At 43.7% G+C, this 23,748-nt stretch overlaps 1 protein-coding gene across 2 annotated transcripts in view; it reads right to left on the minus strand.

Annotated features, from left to right (window-relative positions):
• Positions 1–23,748, minus strand: part of znf574 (zinc finger protein 574) — a 28,410-nt gene that overhangs the window by 2,799 nt on the left and 1,863 nt on the right. Inside the window, exons 2-9 of one of the 2 annotated variants that reach the window (XM_010903310.5) lie at positions 22,315–22,490; positions 15,371–16,994; positions 14,985–15,223; positions 14,632–14,811; positions 13,997–14,094; positions 11,986–12,080; positions 579–727; positions 151–438 (exon numbers count right to left, since the gene is read on the minus strand). In XM_010903310.5, the coding sequence (XP_010901612.2) occupies positions 151–438; positions 579–727; positions 11,986–12,080; positions 13,997–14,094; positions 14,632–14,811; positions 14,985–15,223; positions 15,371–16,994; positions 22,315–22,488 (2,847 nt within the window). In that variant the 5' untranslated portion in view covers positions 22,489–22,490. Of the gene's footprint in view, positions 1–150; positions 439–578; positions 728–11,985; positions 12,081–13,996; positions 14,095–14,631; positions 14,812–14,984; positions 15,224–15,370; positions 16,998–22,314; positions 22,491–23,748 lie in introns of both variants that reach the window. The other variant, XM_010903309.4, reaches the window with a different exon arrangement.

Raw genomic sequence — 23,748 nt, forward strand, 5'->3', positions numbered from 1 at the left:
GCCAAGGCAAAGTCTTCAATCACTGGCAGAGGACTGATTAAATCATTGAAGGATAAGACACAATTGAACAATGTACACGTAGAATGGTCAGAAAATAAGAGGACCGTAAGAGAACCCCCCCACCGGCCATCACCAACCCCATCTTCTCACCTCAAAGGGCCTCTCATCCGTGTGGATCCTCATGTGGACATTGAAGGTGGAGGTGTAGGCAAAGTCCTTTCCACAGATCTGGCAGTGGAAGCGCTTGGAGCCGCGTCCCTTCCCCAGGGTACCCTGGCAGTGGGCCAGGATGTGTTCGCTCAGGGCTGAGCTGGAGGCAAAGCGGCGCCTGCAAGGGGACATGGGACAGCGCAGGGGGGTCTGACCCGTGTGGGAGAGCCGGTGGAGGTCCAGACCGTCCTGGGTCATACAGCAATGACCACACATGTCACACTCGACCTGCAGAAAGAGAGAGAGGGATTCAACATTAAAAACACAACTATAGGCTTTACCCTCAAGTCAGCCAAAAGTATGAGACACAAATGAGCCACCTGTTACAGTTGGTAGTCATTATAAAGGGAGCGTAGAGCAGGCAGTACCTGTCCCATAGAGCGGCCCCGTCCCTGTCCCCGGCCGCGTCCCAACGCCTTGTCATCCTCCGGCCTGGGACAGCGTTGCAGGTGGATGTCCAACACGGACTGGTTCAGGAACTGTGAGGAACAGTGGGGGCACGACACCGGCTCCTTGTCTGGAACACAGATGCCAGGGTTTCATTTCCTATCTCAGTCATCGCAGTCACTGCGAACAACACCGTCCAAAGGGTTTTGAAGTCTGACAGTAAGTGAAGGGCTAAAAGGAGTGTTCTCTACAGGAATGTATAGATTCAGTGGGTGTTCAGGTGGTCACTGACCCCTCCCCCCCCCCCCCCCACCAAAACAGCTGGGTTTCCTGTCTGGAGTCATCAGTCAATCAGTATACAGGAAGGATTCTATGCTGACTTGTTAACAGACACAGACACATACACTGTTGACAGCCTGGATGTTGGCCTCTCTATCTAGTAGCGGTAGAGGCGTTTGCACACAATAGAGGTCTGCCCTCAGTAAAGACCGGTCTAGTAGAGGTCAGCACACAGTAGAGGTCTGCAAACAGTAGGGATCTGCACACAGTAGAGATCTGCAAATAGTAAAGACCGATCTAGTAGAGGTCTGCACACAGTAGAGGTCTGCAAATAGTGAAGACCGGTCTAGTAGAGGTCTGCACACAGTAGAGGTCTGCAAATAATAAAGACCGGCCTAGTACAGGTCAGCACACATTAGAGGTCTGCAAACAGTAGAGGTCTACACACAGTAGAGCCCGGTCTAGTAGAGGTCTGCACACAGTGGAGACCGGTCTAGTAGAGGTCTTCACACAGTAGAGGTCTGCAAATAATAAAGACCAGTCTAGTAGAGGTCAGCACACAGTAGAGGTCTGCACACAGTAGAGCCCGGTCTAGTAGAGGTCTGCACACAGTGGGGACCAGTCTAGTAGAAGTCTGCACACAGAAGAGGTCTGCAAATAGTAAAGTCCGGTCAAGTAGGTCTTCAGACAGTAGAGGTCGGTCTAGTAGAGTTCTGCACACAGTAGAGGTCTGCACAAAGTAAAGACTGGTCTAAGAGAGGTCTGCACACAGTAAATGTCTGTACAAAATAGAGGTCTGCACAAAGTAGGTGCACAGTGTGGGTGGATTGATTTCCTGCCTGTTAGGCCCTGACTGGGGCCCCCCCCCCCCGGAGAGGGCCACAGTGTAACTGGACCCCCGTCTCAGTCCCGAGGTTTTACGTTGCTATATTGGATGGGTAGGGTCAGTTCTCCTTCTCCATTGTTAATCCTTGTAAACCTAATGAATGCACCCCTACATTTTCCTTGTCTCCTGTTTAAACTTAGGAGGACATGAGGTCTTGGCCCACACCTCTGGAGTACCAGGATCAAAAGTCTTGTTGCTGTCCCTGTCCAAAGTCCTCCTGTTTGTGTTGCAGATCAAGATGACACCTGACCATTCCAGCTGCCACTCTGCTTATCAACCTCCCCCCCACCCCCAGGTTGGTCCTGTCCTTGTCCATCTGATCATGCTGCCGACCTGGATGAGGTTTTATAGACTCTGGACACAGCCCAAGTGTTTTAACTAGCCACTGTGCTTCAATACTGTTGTTGATTGCTCCTTGGGGTTTCAGGCAGGGTGTTTTGTAAAAGCACTTTGTGACAACAGCTGCTGTAAAAAGGGCTTTATAAATACATTTGTTTGATTGATTGAGTAGAGGTCTGCACACAGGTCTGCTTTTCATATTTCCCTTGCTAGCTCCTGCTGGCTAACTGTCCAAATTCCACCAGCCCCAGCAAAAACTGGTCCCCAATCCAACCACAGTCCTACAATGTTATTGTAGGCATATGTGAAGGTGCTTGCATGCCAACCACAGTTCCAATCATTTTGAGACATAAAGGAACATAATATTTTTTAATGTAATGTAGACTGTTTGCTTTGAAGCCTGACTACTGAATGATGAGAGTTTGGAGCAGGGAATAAGTCTGAACTGCAATGTTAGTTTTACACAAAAAGTTGTCAATAACTTTATTGACAATTGTGTAATTAATGGCCCCCATTAGTGGGGAATTCCACACTTACTTGATGTGATTCCATCCATAACTAGAAGTTCTGACCTCCATAGTGTGACGCCGGTTGCTAACACATTAACATAATGGGGGTAGTGGTATGTGTTGGTGCACTTGTGGAGGGGAGCAATAAAAAAAGAACAAACCTATTGACAGATGTTTCAGCTGTTGAGGACAGGTGCGTGTCCGTTTCCAGACATCATTAGTATTTGGACATCCACACAGGCATCAAACAACATAGCGCCGTTCTCCCTGTTACACATTAGTTCTTTTTTATTCAAATACTAGCCATGAATCCACCCTAGAAATAGAAAGCATAATTATGCTCTGGTGATATGGATAGCCTGCACTGAGGAATATGTAGAACTCCTTTTGCATGTCTTTGTTTTCAGGGCCATTAAAATTATTCAAAATGAGCAACCCATGTTTCCCTGGGGCCACACAGGGCATGCCAATCAACTTTGCTGGGAAAACCCATTCAGCTTGGCTATCGATAATGTATATTTGACGACAGACCTTGGATCTTGAGGTCCCCAAATCTGCAGATATACAATTCCAAAATTTGACAATAACTCTGTCAACAACCTTGTTGGAAAGGTTGCCGGAAAAGAAAAGCCTTGACTGTAACGAAAAACTAAATTACGCCTGGGCCCTCATTCATCAAGCATGTGTATGCAAAAAATCTGTGCCTAATCCATGCATGCAATCATTTCTATGCAAAGTGTGTTCACCCAGAACAAGCGAGCTGATAAATGCCCGAAAAACAAACAGTTTCCACACATTATCACTCAACAGGCTGATCTAGAGGATATTATTAATTTTTTACAATTATAGGTCCCTAAATACAATGAGAAGAATAGAAGGCAACCAGATCAACATAAAAGTCAAAAGACGGGTTTGTGATGTATTTTTGGTTTTGTCAAGAGATTTCTTTGCCACGTATTTTTCATGCAAGTCCCAATGGTGCAGTCTCAAGTGTAAAAATGTGTTTGTTGCGTTGCTTAACAGCAGTCAGGGTACCGTTGGCTAGCACATGGAGGTCTTTTTGACCCTCCAAGGATATGCCTCCCCAGACCATCACGGACTGACCGCCAAACCGGTCATGCTTTATGATGTTGCAGGCAGCATGAAGTACACCACAGTGTCTCCAGACTCTTTCACGTCTGACACATGTGCTCAGTGTGAACCTGCTCTCATCTGTGAAGAGAATGGGATGCCAGTGGCAGACCTGCCAATTCTGGCGTTCTCTGGCGAATGCCAAATTGAACTGCACAGTGCTGGGCTGTGAGCACAGGTCCCACTAGAGCATGTTGGGCCCTCATGCCATCCTCACTGAGTCGGTTTCTGACAGTTTGGTCAGAAACATGCACATAAGTAGCCTGTTGGAGGTCATTTTGTTGTGCTCAGGCAGTGCTCCTCCTGTTCTTCCTTGCAGAAAGGAGCAGATACCGGTCCTGCTGCTGGGTTGATGCCCTTCTATGGCCCTCTCCTCATGTAACAGCCCGTCTCCTGGTATCTCCTCCAAGCTCTTAAGACTGTACGGGGAGACAAAGCAATCCTTCTTGCGACGGCACATATGGATGTCCCATGCTGGAGGGGCTAAACTGTCTGTGCAACCTGAATGGGCTGCAGGTACCGCCTCATACTACCAGCAGTGACAAGGACACTAGTAAAATGCAAAACTTGAAGAATCATTAAGGAAGGATAAGGAGAGAGCAACTGTCTGTGGCTACCACCTGCAAAACCATTCCCTTTTTGGGGGTTGTCTTGCTGTTGCCTCTCCAGTGCACTTGTCACTTTCATTTGCACCAAAACAGGTGACAGATTCAGAATCGCTTATGCTTCCTAACTGGACAGATTGATATGCCTGAAGTTTAATTGACTGGGTGTTATACTGTGATGATTATGTGTTCCCTTTACTTTTTTGAGCAGTGTATTTTATAAGGTTGTGGCTATTAATTTTATTAGTTATAGGGCCATCACGGAATTAGGATATTTTTAGAATACAATAGTCATCCAAGAGAGAGAATTCCTCAAAAATCATGTTTTCAGTTTGTGTCAGTTTAACTCACTCTTAATAAATTGGGACGAGTGAGAGGTGTGGTCAGAACAATAAATTGTTTTACTTCCGCTGTCCTTTGATAGACCGATTTGAGACATTTAGCTGGACATTTTAATTGTAAATGTTTATTGTCCAAAAATAGCAAAACATTAGGGAAGACATGTTGTAAGGAGCTTTTATATATGTTTTGACTGACGATCATGCAGTTTGTTTGCCAGGCTCCCACCTTTTTGACAATAATCAGAATTATTATTTTTAGGTAGGCAAACAGATTCTAAAATCAATGGTATAAGCAAGGATGACACACCAGTAAAAATTATAATTTGATTGAGTGTAAAAAAATAAAAAGCCAAAAGAGCAGCTTTCTGTGGATTCGAAATCATCCATGTTCAAATCACAATTTTATTATGATTTGCATTAATCGTGCAGCCCTAGTATGGCATTGAAAGAAGGAGTATGCAGGAAAACAAACTCATCCCTAATGTACAATGGTGTTTGATGTTCATGGGGCTGTTAAGCTTCCACTAATATAAAATCATGGGAGGGAAGAAAAAAAATACAAGTTTGCCACCCCCAGTGAACTTGCAATACACAACTGCTTAAGAAAGAAGATGCTCAGCTTTGAATTTTCAGTAACCAGGACACAAGGTTCCAGTTACCAAGGTAACGCCTACCAAACAGAATCACTGAACAGTCCTCCCCAAGGAGCCTTCAGTTAAAATGGTTTAATAAGGATAATCACCATCAATAGACCTGACTAATAATCAATGGATCAATTCCACCCAGTCACCTCTTCAGCCCTCTCTGTCTCTAAGAGAAGTGCTTTCTGACCCTTTCCCTGCTGATGCCAGCAACACAGGCTAATAAGGCTGCCAAGACAACACCAGACCAGAAACATAATATACGTAGATAGATCAATGTTTGTAAATGATCAGTGTTGGCTAGCCTAGGACCTTTGCATGAATCAATAACGAGGCAAACCCCAAAATGATGCATCAGGCCAATTTAAATATTGCACGTGACTAAGAAATGTCTCTTACCACCAAACAGTATGGCAATGTCTATTAATATTGCAATGTATGATAATACATGCATCATGAATTGTTGGTAAATGGCTATGCAACCCCTTTGAGACTCATGGGTATCAATAATCCTTCTTCTGAGGGCTTCAGATAGGTCATTTGTACATGGTATGATGTGTCACCACAGATTCATATGACCAAACCAGACCAAGTTCATTATCTTTATGGAAGGCTCGACCCTCATTTTATTCTTGAATTATCTTCGAATCATTCGCACCTGATTGGAATTTCATTAGTTTTATGTCATGATGTTATTTATCCCAGCCTTTTGGTCGTCAAACCTCATATTGTGAGTATGTATTGGCCATCTGCATTTTACATAGAAATCCAGGCAGAATGTCCTACCGGTGGACATTGAAACATAGAAATGAAACCCAGAGAAAAATGCTGCACAAACCAGCATACAGTGGGGAGAACTAGTATCTGATACACTGCCGATTTTGAAGGTTTTCCTACTTGCAAAGCATGTAGAGGTCTGTCAAAAATCCAGAAAATTACATTGTATGATTTTTAAATAATTAATTTGCATTTTATTGCATGACATAAGTATTTGATCACCTACCAACCAGTAAGAATTCCGGCTCTCACAGACCTGTTAGTTTTTCTTTAAGAAGCCCTCCTGTTCTCCACTCATTACCTGTATTAACTGCACCTGTTTGAACTCGTTACCTGTATAAAAGACACCTGTCCACACACTCAATCAAACAGACTCCAACCTCTCCACAATGGTTAAGACCAGAGAGCTGTGTAAGGACATCAGGGATAAAATTGTAGACCTGCACAAGGCTGGGATGGGCTACAGGACAATAGGCAAGCACCTAGGTGAGAAGGCAACAACTGTTTGCGCAATTATTAGAAAATGGAAGAAGTTCAAGATGATGGTCAATCTCCTTCCGTCTGGGGCTCCATGCAAGATCTCACCTCGTGGGGCATCAATGATCATGAGGAAGGTGAGGGATCAGCCCAGAACTACACGGCAGGAGAGCTGGGACCATAGTCTCAAAGAAAACTATTAGTAACACACTACTTAATCATGGATTAAAATCCTGCAGCGCACGCAAGGTCCCCCTGTTCAAGCCAGCGCATGTCCAGGCCCGTCTGAAGTTTGCCAATGACCATCTGGACGATCCAGAGGAGGAATGGGAGAAGGTCATGTGGTCTGATGAGACAAAAATAGAGCTTTTTGGTCTAAACTCCACTCACCATGTTTGGAGGAAGAAGAAGGATGAGTACAACCCGAAGAACACCATCCCAACCATGAAGCATGGAAACATCATTCTTTGGGGATGCTTTTCTGCAAAGGGGACAGGACGACTGCACCTTATTGAGGGGAGTATGGATGGGGCCATGTATCACGAGATCTTGGCCAACAACCTCCTTCCCTCAGTAAGAGCATTAAAGATGGGTCGTGGTTGGGTCCTCCAGCATGACAACGACCTTAAACACTTATGGAAATTTTGAACTAAGGTACATTTGAGAAATGTCTGTCTTTCTATTGCCTGGCGTGTAAATCTTTACTTTGATTGTGACACGTCTGTATAATATCAGAGCATCACTAGGTACTTTCACCATCTGTTCTCCTGCCTAGACCAATAAGGGTGTCAGTCCTTTGTTTCTTAGGAATGTGGTCCTTGGGGGACAGTAAGGTCAGCTGGCCCCTTTAGGTAAACACAACAGTAAACATTATGGCAGGAAAGATAAGGTGATGGGCAGCATCTTACCACACCCCCTTTTCCACTATAAGTACTGATGACTGTTCATGAATTAAGTTAGAGACTCCTAGGATTATGTTTGTAAGCGTTTGACGCGTCTCTCTATTTGCAAATAAACGGTTAATTATGCCAAGACAATTCTGTCTCTGTACTTCCTCCTTTAAGAGTTCTGATCGATGATTGCAATCACAACACACAGCCAGGGCAACTAAGGAGTAAGAAGCATCTCAAGGTCCTGGAGTGCCCTAGCCAGTCTCCAGACCTGAACCCATTAGAAAATCTTTGGAGGGAGCTGAAAGTCTGTATTGCCTAGCGACAGCCCCGAAACCTGAAGGATCTGGAGAAGGTCTGTATGGAGTGGGCCAAAATCCCTGCTGCAGTGTGTTCAAACCTGGTCAAGAACTACAGGAAACATATGATCTCTGCAATTGCAAACAAATGTTTCTGTACCAAATATTAAGTTCTGCTTTTCTGAACCTCTGTCTAATTATTAACTCAGACAGAACCATGAAGCTGGTCTTAAGAGGGGGGGGGAAAAAAACGTATCTGTGGTCAGATCTGTTGACAATGAATCTTGGATGGATGTACAGTACTAAACAAAAAAGGGCAACTCTGGACCTTGATTTTGTGTTTTGAAAATATAACATATTTCAAGAGCAGTATTTCTCCATCGCCAACAATTGATAATGATGCATCTATAATATTATTCCACTGCTAGCCTCCCAATAATGGTTTCCTGTGAAGGCTAGGGCTGATTTTAAGGATAACCTGGCAAAGCCTTACACTGACCAGTTTTTACTAATTTCTCTGAATTAATCCTGAAGGATAGTCCAGAAGGATAAAGTTAAAAAAGAAGGCACAGCAAGGCACTAGATTAACAAACCAGCCTAGCCACCTCTGCCCTGCAGGCTTCTATCTCCCAACTAAGCTATCCACTCTCCACAGATATTAAAGGGGCTGAGTCACTGGCTTTCTCGTGTCATTCAGTTAATTCCTATTGGATGCCTTGTGTGTTGTCCACTAAAAACTATTTTGATAACCAAGTTGTCTATCAATGACTACTTTGAAGATTTGTGTAAATATGTAACATTAAACTGTTCTTCCAATTTGTTTTCCTAGAGTTTGTCCTTGCACCATGCCCTCTTAAAAACAACTTAAGATAATTCAAAAACAAATTGAAAACATATGTGGAAGGGCTTGGTAAAGTGCATAGAGCAACAGTGCTTGTACATTGTTCTCAAAACACATGACAATGTAAACCTACAGTTTCAATGGTGCTACACTATCTTGAAAAATAAAGAAATAATAAAAAACAAACAATTAACTCCAATGATTTTGTACAGCCAGTTAGTTTTCTTCCTTAAAATGTTACGATTAAAAATGTGCATTATTGTGTTGGAATTCATCCAGAATTGCTCTACAGTTCAAAATACATTCAAGCAATGAGGTGACGGGAACATAAGCCATCACAGTGAGTCTTAGACCAGCTATGGAGATTTAAAAATAGCTTATGTGGTCTGTGAAGTCAGGTCCTACATCCCTTTATTGCAATAAATTAAGGTTGACGTAAATAAACTCAATGTACATAAGTAACCAAACGGTTTGAAGGTCCTTATATAATATTACATTAATGCACAACTCAACCATGCATTAGAAATTAATGGTTTCTTGCTTAAAAAAACTAAATATGCCATTTAGCCACTCTAAGGGCTTGTAGATTACGCAAGAAAATAAAATCCTAGATAGACTTAGCAAAGTTTGCGTAATCATATCCATAGTGTTTGAATGTACACTGGCATGTTTGAGACGTACCACACAGGATTGTGGGCGTCTATTGAGGAACAACCTAGCGATAAGCGTCCACACTGCACAGGAACCTGATGCAGTTCTGGCACAATTGTCTTCACACTTGCAAACCTCATGGGGGCCTGATAAAAAAGATGGCACACGCTACAGTACCATGGAAGGTGGCGTCTCGAGTTATAGATATCTGCAAGTTTACACAACAAAACAATCTAGTGTCTTATGTCTTGGAAAATGTCTCAATGTAAATAAGCCCTAAAACTGAGCTCTCAGAAAATCCACTAAACACCAAACGTGTTGAACCCCACAGTCTACATGTGACGTAGAAGTCCGTCCCTGGCTACGGACAGCATTGGGAATAGTCACACACACACACACACACACACACACACACACACACACACACACACACACACACACACACACACACACACACACACACACACACACACACACACACACACACACACACACACACACACACACACACACACACACACACACACACACACACACACACACACACACACACACACACACACACACACACACACACACACACACACACACACACACACACACACTTTCCTTTGAGTAAGCTGTTGGCTGTTAGTTCTGTGGGTCGACGCACAGGTTAGCTTAGCATTCCAGCATTATATTATTTACATATTCCTTCATGTGAATTGTTTAAATCCATGTACAGGCAGTTGGTCCCAATTGTCTCTTATAAATAGTTTGAATGACAGTCTTTCTTGTGTTCTCAGTAGCCTCCAGGTTTACCTCCAAAACTTCAATTGTGGGCTGGCTTTGTAGTGCCTGTTTCAATCCCTGTGGATATGTTGGCCTTTTCTGGAAGATACCATGTCAGTAGGGGTGGTATTAGGAAAGTGTGTGGTAATTATTAACATTTGTGACATGTAAGTTTATAAACTTGGCTCTTGTAATTAGTGTCTGTCTTATTTAATGGAGGAATATGAAATGGAATCATGTGTACTGGCACAACTGAATTTATTCCTAAGGTGCATCCCACAAATACCTAACTAATTAATAATGAAATGTGCTTTTTATTAAGAATGTTATCAATATTATCGAATAGTTGTCGTAGCCCTAATCACAACATGTAAGGCTATTTGCCATACTCAACATGAGTAGGTTGAGTAAAAGATCTTTCTGTTTGCACCTCCTCTTTGGTCTACAATGTAAAGTCACATAAACAACGATTAACACTTTGTTTTTGTGTCACATTATAGACTAATGATACTTAGGCCGAAGAGGTTAATATATATCTTATATTGTGATAATCTTCCATTCTATGGGTCAAAAGGCTATATTAAACGAAGGATTAACTATAAATAAAAAAGTGTAATTGTCTAAACAAATATATGGAATTCAGTCATTGCCTCCATCTTAACCAAATACCTTTCTATGCCTTTCAGAAATACTAGGATATCAACGTGTTCAACACCAAGCCCAGCTTGTTTCCGATATAAATAAATACTAGGACATCAACTTGTTTCCATGTCTGGCTAAGGAAAATAATATTCTGTCAGATGGGGCATGTTTGGGAATGGACTGTATTGAGCTCCGTAGGGTTCTGTTGAATGATCCCTAAGTTCCACTTCAATTTCCAAACCAATGTGGCTTTATTTTCTGACTCCATCCACTGCCCAGAAACCCAATAATGTACATGTTCCACATCACTGGGTTTCCTGATGTGGATGGTGCACTGCTGCTATTTCCCCCCGACCAATTCAAACGAGGCTCGCGACATTGAAAAGAAACATCCATGTGCTCTTGGTCATATTCATTGATGAGTTGATGCCAGCAGCAGAATGACCAGGAGGATTTTGTCAGATGCACATCCTAACGTTCAAATATAATTTGTTTGTGCTTGAATATATTTTAAAAGGTCTTACATTAGAAAATGTATTTGAATGTTTAATATGAATTTGACAGCCCTACTGTTGGGTTACCCTTTGGTGTCCTGGGCTATTCTTGGCAGTGGGTGGATCTTTTTCCTGTCTGGCTCTGACATGGTGACAGAACCCTTCTACCTGAGTCCCCAGTCTCTACACTGCAATAGTCTATGTGCTGGGGTCTAGGGTCAGTCTGTTCTGTCTTATCTGGTATCCTGTTGGATCATAGGTAGACTTCCTCAAATTTCTTTGGTTTGCAACTGAATCTTAGCAATAATTTACCCCTATGGTATTCTGACCATGCTGACAACTCCTAGCTGTCCCTGTCCAAAGTCCCCATGGTTGTGTTGCTGATCTACATTCAGCATCACGATTCCTGCTGTTGCTGCCCATAGCTCACCTAGTCATCCATGTCCAAAGTTCACCTGGTTGTGTTGCTGATCTACATTCAGAATGAAGACTCCTGCTGTTGTTGTTCACCGCTAAACTGTTCAAACCTGTATTTTCCGACATGTTTAAATATACTGAAAATGATGAGGAGGTCATGTACTCTTATTATAATCTCCACTCAGTAAAGCCAGACTGACAACCTCCTAAAACACAGCGACTCTCGTTTCCTTCTTGATTTCCGCTTATCTAGGTAGTTTCTCATCTACTGTGCTTCAATAACATATTCTACTATAGGGTTTTCGCCTTGGTATCTGTAAAAGCACGTTGTGACAACCGCTGATAAAAAAAGGCTTTTAAAAATACATTGGGTTGATTAATTGAATGGCAAGGTCTACCTTGGTGTGCGAGGGAGTGCAGATCCAGCTCCTTCCTGCGTTTGAATGCCTCTCCACAGACAGAGCAGGGGAACGGATGGCTGGTGTGGAGGAGTCTGATGGACAGAACACAGTAGCTGTAAGAGTTATCCCAACATGCAAGGCTATTTGCCATACTTAACATAAGTGGGTGGAGTCACAGATTTTTCTGTTTGCACCTCCTCTTTGGGCTACACAGCCTTGTCTCAGGGTGGTTGGTGGTCAGTTGGGTAAGCTGGACAGAAGTATACATAACATGTGCCAACTAATGTTAACAACACAGTACTGAATATTTTACCACAGTAATATAATCTTTTATTTTTCAGACAACTGAATTAAAAAGACAAGGCAAAGAGCTAGACCAATGCACTATTAATACAGTCCTGAAATATGAGGCATTTATTTTTGTCATATAGAAAGAGAACAGGTGTTAAAAGGGAAAAAGGAAACCTCATTGTGAACAGTATGGGGAGCGGCTCACCAGCACCAGTAACATCACAGTGTCATTTGTAGGTACATGTCAGCCATGCTTCAAGGGCACAGTGTAATCCCCATCTACACAGGGTTGAAACAACTATACAACCAAACGCCTAACACAGTGTCCTTCTATTACGATTAACTACAGACCTGTGTACTTAACCATGTTTTAAAGCTTTTTCATGGTTAAACACTGAATTATTAGATGTGTGATATAATGTAATAGCTGCAGATAAATGGGTTGATTCTGAGTGTGATGAGCCATGAAAGCATTTGTTTTTATAATACATAATGGAAAGATATAGCCTGGAGAAGGAGGGGGAGGAGAGGTACTGGAATTATTCAGCTGGTTGGATCATGTGGGGTTTAATTACTGGTGAATCTAAGGTTGAAGGAGGAGTTCACCTAAACATGTTATTACAGCAGTAGACATATTTAACTCAGCACCATTGTCTTGCAAGGTCAGGCTTTTGTTCAAGTCCAGCATTTAAACCCTTAATTACACTAATCAACCAATCAAACCTGGTTAGCAGGTATTCCAGTGCTAGCCAGTGCATTGCACTGATCTGATCTAATGTATCCTTTGTTTGGATAATGCTCTTTGCACTGTCCTAAATGGCCACTGTGGATGTCAGAATAGGGGCAACAGTCAAGAAAGAAAGAATCACTATGAACCAAAAAAAACAATACATGTTGTATGAATAATTAACAACTGAGGCTAAACATTGCTTTATATTAGACGCTAAAAATAATTAGCACTCTGCAGATCACTCATGGCTTTTAGAAAATGTATGGCAATCCGTCTGCTCTGCGCTGACTACAGGAATCAATATTTCAGGGCGAGATGACCCTGACAATTACAGCTTCAGCACAGGTCCTTCCTCCACCACCCAGTGTTCTCTAATTAGAGGGACTGTAGTGGAATGTACCCTGCAGAGACACTGTGACTTCCTGCTTCACCGCAGCCACACACCGACAGGCGTTTCAAGGCTAATACACCATTGACTCCCCGATCGTGGCCTCCTATCGGCACACGGGTCATCTGTGAACTAATCATCCCCCCCCCACCCCACTTCTGGATCGGCAGCCTAAGGATAACAGGACCTAGCTCTCCGACACCTCTCTGTCTGCCTCTTCCTCCTCCTACCCCTTGTCGTTATCGTCTTCATTTGCCGCCTCCCACCCGTCAATCACGGCTGGCGAGGGCTCAAGGGCGTCGAGGTGTCCCTGGCACTCCGTTCACACGTCTGCCTAAATCCCATCAGAGTGACTGCACAGGGCCTTTGTATGGGATGCATGCAGCACAGCTCCTGTTGTCAAATCCTTTCCTGTGTCCTACAGTTCACTGTCAATGCGGTTTTGCAGTGTGCTTATTTCTACAGGCACTTGGAAAACATACTGGATTTAATCAAGGTTAACTTCCACCTTGAAATGCATCACGTTCAGCTTGTCTGATCTGCACCTGTGAAGCAGGCTTAGAAACATGCACAATTTTAGGAGTCGGCTCAGCACGTACCTGTGCTCCTGGAGCTGTTGGTCCGTCTGGAAGCGGGCAGTACAGTTGGGACAGGAAAACAGCTGGACTTCTCCATCCTCACCCTCTGCTGTCCGTGTCTTCAGAGCCACCATGGACAAACCACAGAACATCATGAGAAACAATGAAGTCAGTTTTAGTGATTAGATCCAGAATGACCCTATTGAGCCTCAGTGTTTACAGGTATTTGTTACAGCCGATGATTAACACACTGGTATGTTCAGGGACTGGAAGGTATCCAAGAAAACAACAAGTGGTGTCCCCTTTGGCTCCCCCTTCCCTTTGTCCCATGTCTAAAGCTGTCCACCAAAGGGAAGAGAGACCTGACTCCCCCAGGTCAAAAGCCATCCACCAAAGGGAAGAGTCCTGACTCCGCCCAGGTCTAAAGCTGTCCACCAAAGGGAACAGAGTCCTAACTGCCCCCAGGTCTAAAGCTGTCCACCAAAGGGAACAGAGTCCTAACTGGCCCTAGGTCTAAAGCTGTCCACCAAAGGGAACAGAGTCCTAACTGGCCCCAGGTCTAAAGCTGTCCACCAAAGGGAACAGAGTCCTAACTGGCCCCAGGTCTAAAGCTGTCCACCAAAGGGAACAGAGTCCTAACTGGCCCCAGGTCTCACCTGCCATCGGGCCCTGCGGCAGCGGGTTTTGGGCTGGCTGTGGATGAGAGCATGTCTTTTCAGGGTGGCATGCTGGGAGAAACGCTTGCCACACACAGAGCAGGGGAAAGGCTTGGTGCCCATGTGGGTCAGGCTGTGGCGCAGCAGGTTAGGAGAGGAAGCAAATGACTTCTGACACACCTAAAGAAACAAGCAAACAATTATCATTAGGAATATTATTCAAGGAAGGACATCGCGTAGCTTGTTAAGACAATTCTTCTAACTCCAAACAGTTCATAGAAAACATGTCTCAGTCATTTGTAATCGATATCTTAAAGGAATTCCAACAGAAGACATTTCCAGTCCAGGAGTACCTTGCAGGTGAAGAGTTTCTCTCCGGTGTGGCTGAAGACGTGAGCGCGGAGGAACACCCTGCGTGTGAAGGTCTGGCCACAATGAGGGCAGACGTGGGGAAGAGGGGTGCGGGACCAGTCCTGCATCAGCTTGGCTGGAGGGGGGAGGTTGGTGTCAGGTTGTCCCTCTGTTATAGCGCTCTCCATTTGCTCTTTCTTAGGGACCATTAGATTCACATCTTTACCCTTTTCTTTGTTCTCTGACAAAGGCAAAAGCAGAGCTTAGTAAGAAATTATTGATAAGGCCGTTCTAAACAATATTCAGTTTGGATTGGAATCAGTTAGTACACTGCAGAGTTAAGTCTCCCCTCCGGAGATGAACAAAGCTGCCATTGGGTTGAACCTACCTTTGAGATCATTCATGCTGAGTATTCTAATAGCAGGTCTTTTAGCTGGTACGGCTGACACAGCACTGGAGGAGACGGTGGGGGTCAGCGTCCTCTTGGGAGCCCTGGGGCTTGCCGGGGGTGTTACAACTGCTCCTGGCCCCCCCAGTTCCCCACGGTGCTGGCGTCGGTGGTAAAGGTACTGGGTGGTGTTCATGAAGCTCTGGCCACACTGAGAGCAGTGGTGGAGGGGCTCATCCAGGCCGTGCTTGTCCTTGCGGTGGGCACTAAGCTCCGGTTCGTTGCTGAAGCTGGCTCCACACTGGGCACACAGGAACTTCTTGCCCTGGGCTGCCTTGGTCATCTGGACCAGAGCAGATGTGTAGGCAGATGGGGTTCCATCCTGGGCCTGCTCCTCAGTTCCAATGTCCAGGCAATCAGCAACCCCACCTATCTCCGCTATAGACTCCTCTAACATCTCTTCCACAACCTCCTCCTGCACAGTTTTGTCAGCTTGATCATCGGAGTCCTGCGCCTGCATTTCTTGGGTCTGGATTTGTGGGACTTCCTCCTTGCCCTTCTCCTTGTGCTGCTTGCGGTGGTAGAGGAAGAGGGTAGTGTTGAGAAAGCTCTCCCCACACACAGTGCACCGATGCAGGGCCTCCTTCAAGCCGTGCTGGGTCTTGCGATGGGCCACCAGCTCAGACACCATGCCATAGCTGTAGCCACAGTCCACACACAGCAGGCTGGGAGGAGGTTTGAGCTTTTTGGCTGCCTTCCTCCTCTGACTGTAGGACGACTGATCCTCCTCAGTATTATGGGCTGAGGGGGCCTGGGAGGGACCGGGTTCTGGGTCTGCTGTAGACTGGATCTCTGAAGAAGACCCGGCTGCCTGACATTGGCTCTCAGAACCTTTAGGTTCGGTGGATTCCTCTATGCCCTCTGTTACAGGCTCTTCCTGTCCTGCCTTCTGCCCTCTGTCTGGGGTCGGGTCCTGTGTGTTTTGAGGGTTCTCTTCCCCGTCTGGGGTCGGGTCCTGTGTGTCTCGGGGGTTCTCTGCTCCGTCTGGGGGGTGGTCCTGTGAGTCTCGGGGGTTCTCTGCTCTGTCTGGGGCAGCTTCCTGTGTGGCTGGGGGGTTCTCTGCTCTGTATGGGGGGTGATCTGGGGCACTCATCCCATCTTCCTCTTTCACTTCCTGCACTAGTAGCTCCATCTTCACTACATTCTGCTGTTGGTTTTGTTGTACATTATCCAGACTGCCTCCTCTTCCTCTCCCCCTTCCTCTCCCCCTCCCTCTCCCACCTAATCCTTCCTGGTGATCCTGTGAGTTGGGTTCATCCGGACCCAAGTCTACCTCCACTTCAGCTTGCACTTCCGCTGAGACTGGTTCTGATCCAACCTCCTTGTCTGGTCCCGACTGTTGTTGAGCGGCGTCGGTCTTAGGCAGCAGACACTCACCCTGTTTACGGTGCTGCTGCCAGAGGACCAGGGAGTCAAACAGGGCATCACAGTCCCCACACTGGTACAGGATCTTAGGCTGGTCTGAAGAGGACTTCCTCTGGCTGGCCGTGGTGGACCAAACAGAGGTGGAGGTGGGCTTGGTCTGAGGGAAAGCCGATGGAGCAATGGCCTGGCTATATGCCTGCTGCTGGAGAGGCGGGAAGAAAATTAGAGAATGTGAGAAAAACACCAAAAAGCCAAAAGCTAACCACTCCAGACAACAATAACAAAGTAATTTGGTACCAAAGTACACCAAATCTCTGCTGCTTGTTGCTTATGCAAAATAATACCTTCTTAGCTGCAACACATCCTACAAGGCCCGATATCGTAATTTCTTCCTACAAGGCACCACCCATCCACACCTGCCTCTCATCAGGGCCGATGGGCGGCTCTTAAAAGGAGGAAGAGAGAGTGGTATGGGGGAAGCTTTGGAAGCCACTAAAGTTGTGTATGTTCTCGCTCCTTCGGACAGAGATGCTTCGCCTCCTTTGCATTGCCTTTTCCGTTAATAAAATCGCCCATGGGCTGCGCAACCACTCCCAACTAGCTAAGCCCTATTTCAACTGGCACTGCATATACACATTCTGGTTGTAAAAAACCTGTAAAGGCACCATTGGATATTGGAGGACAATACCATCACAGTCAGCGTACTGCACAACTACCCACAGTCACCTCAAAACAGGAAGGGCATTGTTTTGACTGGCGGATGATGGATGAGAACGGAAAGACAGCAGAGATCCAGCGTATTCAGCAGTCAGAGGGATCCTTGGGAGCAGACAGCAGCGTGCAGGGCCAGGGAGTTATGATGATCTGAGAGGTAGCAAATAAGGGCTGACGGGCCTCGGCAGGTCATAATAAATACCATATTAGTCCAGGTTCAGGGGTCACTCCGTGGGGTTGAAGATCTGTTCGCCGATCCATTAGCATGATAAGAAACATCAAGCTCAACGTTCAATAGGTTGGGTTTATCCAGCAGTGACAAGCAGACACAGTGGGTCAAGCTGTTGTAGTAGGCTAGCATGAGTACTACAAAACTGTTTATGCTTAACCCTTTTATGTTAATACTTTAATAGGGTTGAAAAGGTTACCGGTTTCATGATAAACCACGGTAAAGTTCCCAACGGTTAGTATTAATGCTTCAAATTCTAGCTATCATTAAAACCATGTTTGATTACCGCGATTTAAAAAAACAATAAATACTGTCCAGCATCAAAGAAAGTTAGCAACAGTCTGATGCAGGCGCAGCATGCAACGTGGCGGAAGGCAGTCACAGCTCTCAGGAGATTTTCAGTCTTCTATGGGGACCAAAGTGTGCTTTTATTTTGGGTTTGTCAACAGTGCTGAGGGAAACTTAAGATACGTTGACATTTTTACATTTAAATCTCAAGTCAAATTCATGCAGGATTTTAGACCGGCAGCACCTTCTCTCTTTCTGTAGGAAAGAAAGGACATACAATCAGTGCGGCTCATTTGATCTGTTTACATATTTGGTGTTATTTTAATTTCAACACCTGGATTTATTTGTTCTCAGGGGAATGTCCAGAGGGCATGGGGTGATAATGGCCATCACTAAAATCTGATTGACCACCACGGTGGCCACCCCAAAGAAAGCTGTGATCTGATTACTCATTACTCAAGTAGATCACACAGAGAAGGACAATTGGCCGTTGTGCAACTAAGTATTATACTTCTCACAAGTAGCATTCGGTAGGGTTAATCCGATTTCGGTACAGCCACCTTCTAGACACGCAGCTTGCTCCTGTATGTTCCGTTGCGACAGTGACAAATTTGAAACTAGACTGACTAACAACTGTGAACCGGTCAAACTGAACAGTTTGGTTGTCATGTTTTACTTCACTGGATTACTTAATTATCACCTTTACCGTTGCCTTATCATGTTTGTTTTAACTAATAATGATAACCGGCGGACTTTAAGTTGACTTTGCCACCCGTTTTGCATGATCATAGTTGCCTGTTTTGCAACATAACGTATTGCCTCTGGTGCTAACGATACGTAAGCAAAGCAATTTAAGTTAGCTAGCTAGCTGCAGTATATTAACATTTGTTACCTCAGCTAGGTTAGTTAACCCGCTCTCTAGCTTTGAGTTGGGTGCCGGATAAAGCAAGGGAACATTAGCCTGTCTTCACTCGTAGAATAAGCCAAAAAAGAATACTTTAACAATATTAAATGTTAAACACCACATTCTACACAACCGGTTCTTCAGTTGTCATGTTTTAGTATAGCAAAAGAAAAGTCTAAGCACAGCTATTATTGTCATCATAGGTTTCCATTTGTCTTAAGGCATTTTATCTGGGAGTGATTATCAATGTGATACAATCTCTTACGCACAGCCAGCTGAGGGATTTGTAGGTTAAGGTACTTTAACTAACCCTTTCAATTTCTTTTTGTTTTCATCTGAACTTTTAAAAATTTTAACACCCCAACTTGAATACAATATCTTCAAGTTCACCTATTAGTGCCCTAGTAAGGGATTAGAAGCTTTATGCAGGAGTGACCTGCAACATGCAGACAATGATACCAGGAACCCTTTACCAGGTGGTGAGTGTGAAAGGGAGCCTCTTACACCTGGTTCCAACCTCATATCACCCAATGCCATATCTGGACCATATGGCACACCTGTTGTTACTGTTACTAATAGTCAAATAGACTTTAAGCACAACCTGGCCTGTACTTTACTAATCTAAGCTTATATTTCACAATCCAGAGTATCTGGCCCAGTGTAGCCACATTTAAAGGTATTTCCAGGAACTATGCAAGGTTACAGGAAGCGGGCATTCAATGACTCTTGGTACAAATATCAAGTCTTATACCCCCAAATCCAGAACTTCAAAATGTTTATTTGTTATTTGCAATAACAAGTTACGGCAATGAAATGCTTGGTTTTCCTACTCCCGACAGTGCAGTTAAAAGTTAAAAAGTAACTACTGCTTTGCTTGTAAACACGTCTCTCTGCCAAATGCCCAAGAATCTGCTTTTACTTCCTACAGTGTCTACTCGAATTGGAAAAAGGCAATGTATAAAGACGCTGGACTTAAAATACATGAGAAGTATGTCATGTTTTCATAGACTGAGCATAAGAAGTCAGTACTTACAGATGTTTCTATTTTACATACCATTGTTAAGGATTACAAAAAAAGAGAATGGTGCATAGATAAAAAACAGCATCCTAAGTACTTCTCTTGACAAGTACAATATGCAAAAGTCTTAGGCGCATGAAACATGTAAGCACTGCAACCAAAGCGGGCAGTCTTGTCAAAATGGAGGGTGGTTGATAGCGGAATTACATTTTGTTTTAAACTCTATTTTTTGTTCTCAAAATATATTTGGGGAATAAAATGCATAAGGTTTTGGGATCTATTACAAAATATTTGATTGTTACTTTGTTGCATTGTTTTTGCTTTCAGAACAATTATATTTGATTGAAAAGAAAAACGTTTTGCCCTCGACAAAAAGACACAAATGTACCTCCATAGTATTTTGTCTATAATGGAGTGGCCAGCACAGTCACCGAATCTAAACCCTATTGAGCTGTTGTGGGAGCAGCTTGACCGAAGTGCCCATCAAGCCAATCCAACTTGTGGGAGGTGCTTCAGAAAGCATGGGGGGAAATCTATTCAGATTACCTGAACAAACTAGAATGCCAAAGGTCTGCAATTGCTGCAAATTGAGTTTTCTTGCTGCAAAGTTTGAAGGGCACAATTACTATTTTTAACCTTGTCAATGATTGTATTTTCTATTCATTTTGCTATATTCAAACTGATTTCATGTATGCTGTCCTGGAAAACAAGGACATTTCTAAGTGACCTCAAACGTTTGAACCGTAGTGTATATTCTTGCTATGATAGACATTTGTACCATATAATGAATTAATTTAATTATTGAAGTGCAACTCCAAAAGTGTATAAAGTTATTACACATAGGTAACGTGTGTAATTAAATTAACTGAGGGAACACACAACTTTGCTGAAGTAAACAATATACGAAGTACAAAAATGGTTATAGCTGTGTGATAATTTCCTACAATCCTTTTTAATGCTAAGAACTAAAAGCTTTTTATTTCCAGTTCCTTCATTGTAATTACAGTTCTCTGGATCCAAACACAACTGAGAAAAGTGTAAATGGAAAAAACAATTGGTGTAGTAGCAGCCTACATTTATTTAAGATCCCCTGTTTTATAGCAACATTGCCTAAATTACACAAAAATTATGATAATCTAGCTAATGAAGTCAGAATGGCAGTAATAAGGCAGCAGACAGCCAAGCAGGGGCCAGCCTGCCATGAGGCACTAAGGCTTTATAGAGTGTTGCTACAGCTGATCCACCTGTGAGAAGGCCAATGAGCCATCCATCAGGAGGAGGACTGGCACCGACTGATCCATCTCACTCACTCACGCTCCTCTACTATCCAATTCTCCCTCACTGGCAACTCATGATGCAACCCGCCTGTCACTCATGACACCACACTTTATGGATCTGAGCTGGAGGAGACAGTCACCATGGAGTCTGGGGATGTGTTTCGTAGAGCAACGCTCGCTGGTAAACATCACTCATCACCGACGACTTAACGTTCTCAGCCTCAGAGCATGCTGTAGCTGTCATTACAAAGGAGCAGTTAAGACAAAACAGTAACAGTGCCGCTGTGCCAGTTCTTATTACGTCTTAATACAGGAGGTAAGACCCATTGGAACGTTCACACATTACAGAACTCAATATTCAGACACTCACATGTTCTTTAGAACTTCACTGTTGAACTCCCACATAGAACCTTCGGATTAAATTAATTCCCAAAGGAATGTCTAGGTGAACATACAGTTCAAGGTTATTTGTGTCATAATGAAGGGTCTATTTCCTTTCCTTTTGTACAGGGTAAAATGCTGTGCAATTTTGTAGGCTACATCTCACAAGGCTATGCAATTCACATGGGAGGCTCTGAGAACAACAACGGAATTTACGCAACCCCTTACAATTACAAATTGCATTATAATAATGAATGCCCCTAGGCAGATACTATATCAAAAGCAAATTATAGTGATGCTTGCATGCTTATTTTGTTGAGGTCCATCTGGGAATCAAACCCTACAGAGGACCACAGTTTAAATGTGGTTCATAATATGAATACAGAGAACACAGGAATTAGAGCTATAATCCAGAGAAAGACCATTAGCTTGACAGCAGGTAGCCTGACGTTTAGGAGTGTTGGGTTAGGGAGTTAAAGGTCACCAGATCAACTGCAAGGCAGTTAACCCTAATTGCTCCCTAGACACCCAATGTTGCAGCCCCCTGTACCGCTCCAATTCAAAGGACTTGGGTTAAAAGATGAAGTACTATTAAGGACTGTTTAGTCACTCCAAAAACTAAAAGACTGGTCTGATTCTTATTGCATTCGCCCACCATGTTAGTGCATATACTGTAAATGTCCATAGGATCGAAGCTACCACTATTACCTGAGTCTGTAGGAGGGGGACAGGGACAGGGTCGGCTACAGTGGTGGGGGCCTCAACCCCCACAGTGTCTGTGTTGCAGGTCAGCTGGTGGGCCAGCACTTCCTCCAGAGTGTCAAACTCCTGGTAGCAGGGGAAGCACATGTACACAGAGGCACTGGTACTGTCTGCTGCCATATCTGCCATAGAGAGGGGGAGACCAAAATAATACATAGCTTATCATGGCAGATCTATTAGCTGAGAATGCAGTTAGAAATAATACCTTGTCATTAACACTTCACCTCCAAATAAAAACCTCCAAATATTCATTAACACACAAATTGAGGAATCTCTCCTCATCCCTCTAATTGAACCGTTAATGATGGTATGTTGTGAACGTTGCCCTCTGCTGATGAAAATCAGTATAGAGGTTTAAACTTCTAGCAGAAATGTCCAAAATATTTATTTTGTCAACGCTGATGTTCTTAAAAGGTAGAGATACTGTCAAATGTTGTCCATCTGCAGTGCCATTTTAGACCAGGCTTAATATCAGCATTAATTAAATGGCTTTAATTGGACCCAGAGGGAGAACAAACTTCAGTGACTCTTCCAACCAATGTCCACTGCTCATTATTTAATTGGCCATTGGCCACCTCACAGCACATTAACACAGCTCTACTAGAGATAAACAGGCAGAGAGAGAGAGGAGAGGCAGGGAGGCTTGAGGGTGTGAAACAGTATGCTGTAACATCATTATAGCACTGTTAGAGTTAACAGTATGTGTAGGTTACGAGTCGCCACAGCAGATGGTCAGTTGTGAATCAGTTCTTCAGTAAAAGATTGAAATTCTGACCCTTCTGTGTGGTAAGGAAAGCTCATGTCAACATTCTTAAAAACTCACTACTTTCAAATTGCAATAAGGGACCATGACTATTGTTCTCTGGGATGCATGGGAGTCGGTGCTACTTTATCCTATAGTCCATACACCCAATGTTCCCTCATCCTACATTACAGTTGATAGTTATTTGGATAATGACAGATGTTTTGTTGTTTTGACTCTGCACATTGGATTTGGAATGAAATAAGAGGTTGAAGTGCAGACTGTCAGCTATAATTTGAGGTTACTTACATCCATTAACCATAAAATGTGTAGGAATCAGTCTTTTGTATACATACCCATTATATTTGTGAAGACATATATATTAATATAAGCTTAAAACTACGTCAAAAGTAGTACATTTGCAAATTCTTAGCATTTGCGATCCATAAATATCACCAGACACCTTCAGTTTTGTGCTCAGCAATTTAAATGCATGCTCAATTGGATTCAAGTCGGCTGATTGACTTGGCCAAAGAAGAACACTCAACATTTTGGCCCTGAAAAACAACTTGGACGCGGTATGTTTCAGGTCATTGTCCTGCTGCAAGTTGAAGTATCGTTAAATTAGTCTTGAGACC

The sequence above is a fragment of the Esox lucius genome, chromosome 20 (genome assembly GCF_011004845.1).
Source record: "Esox lucius isolate fEsoLuc1 chromosome 20, fEsoLuc1.pri, whole genome shotgun sequence".
Lineage (NCBI taxonomy): Eukaryota > Metazoa > Chordata > Actinopteri > Esociformes > Esocidae > Esox > Esox lucius.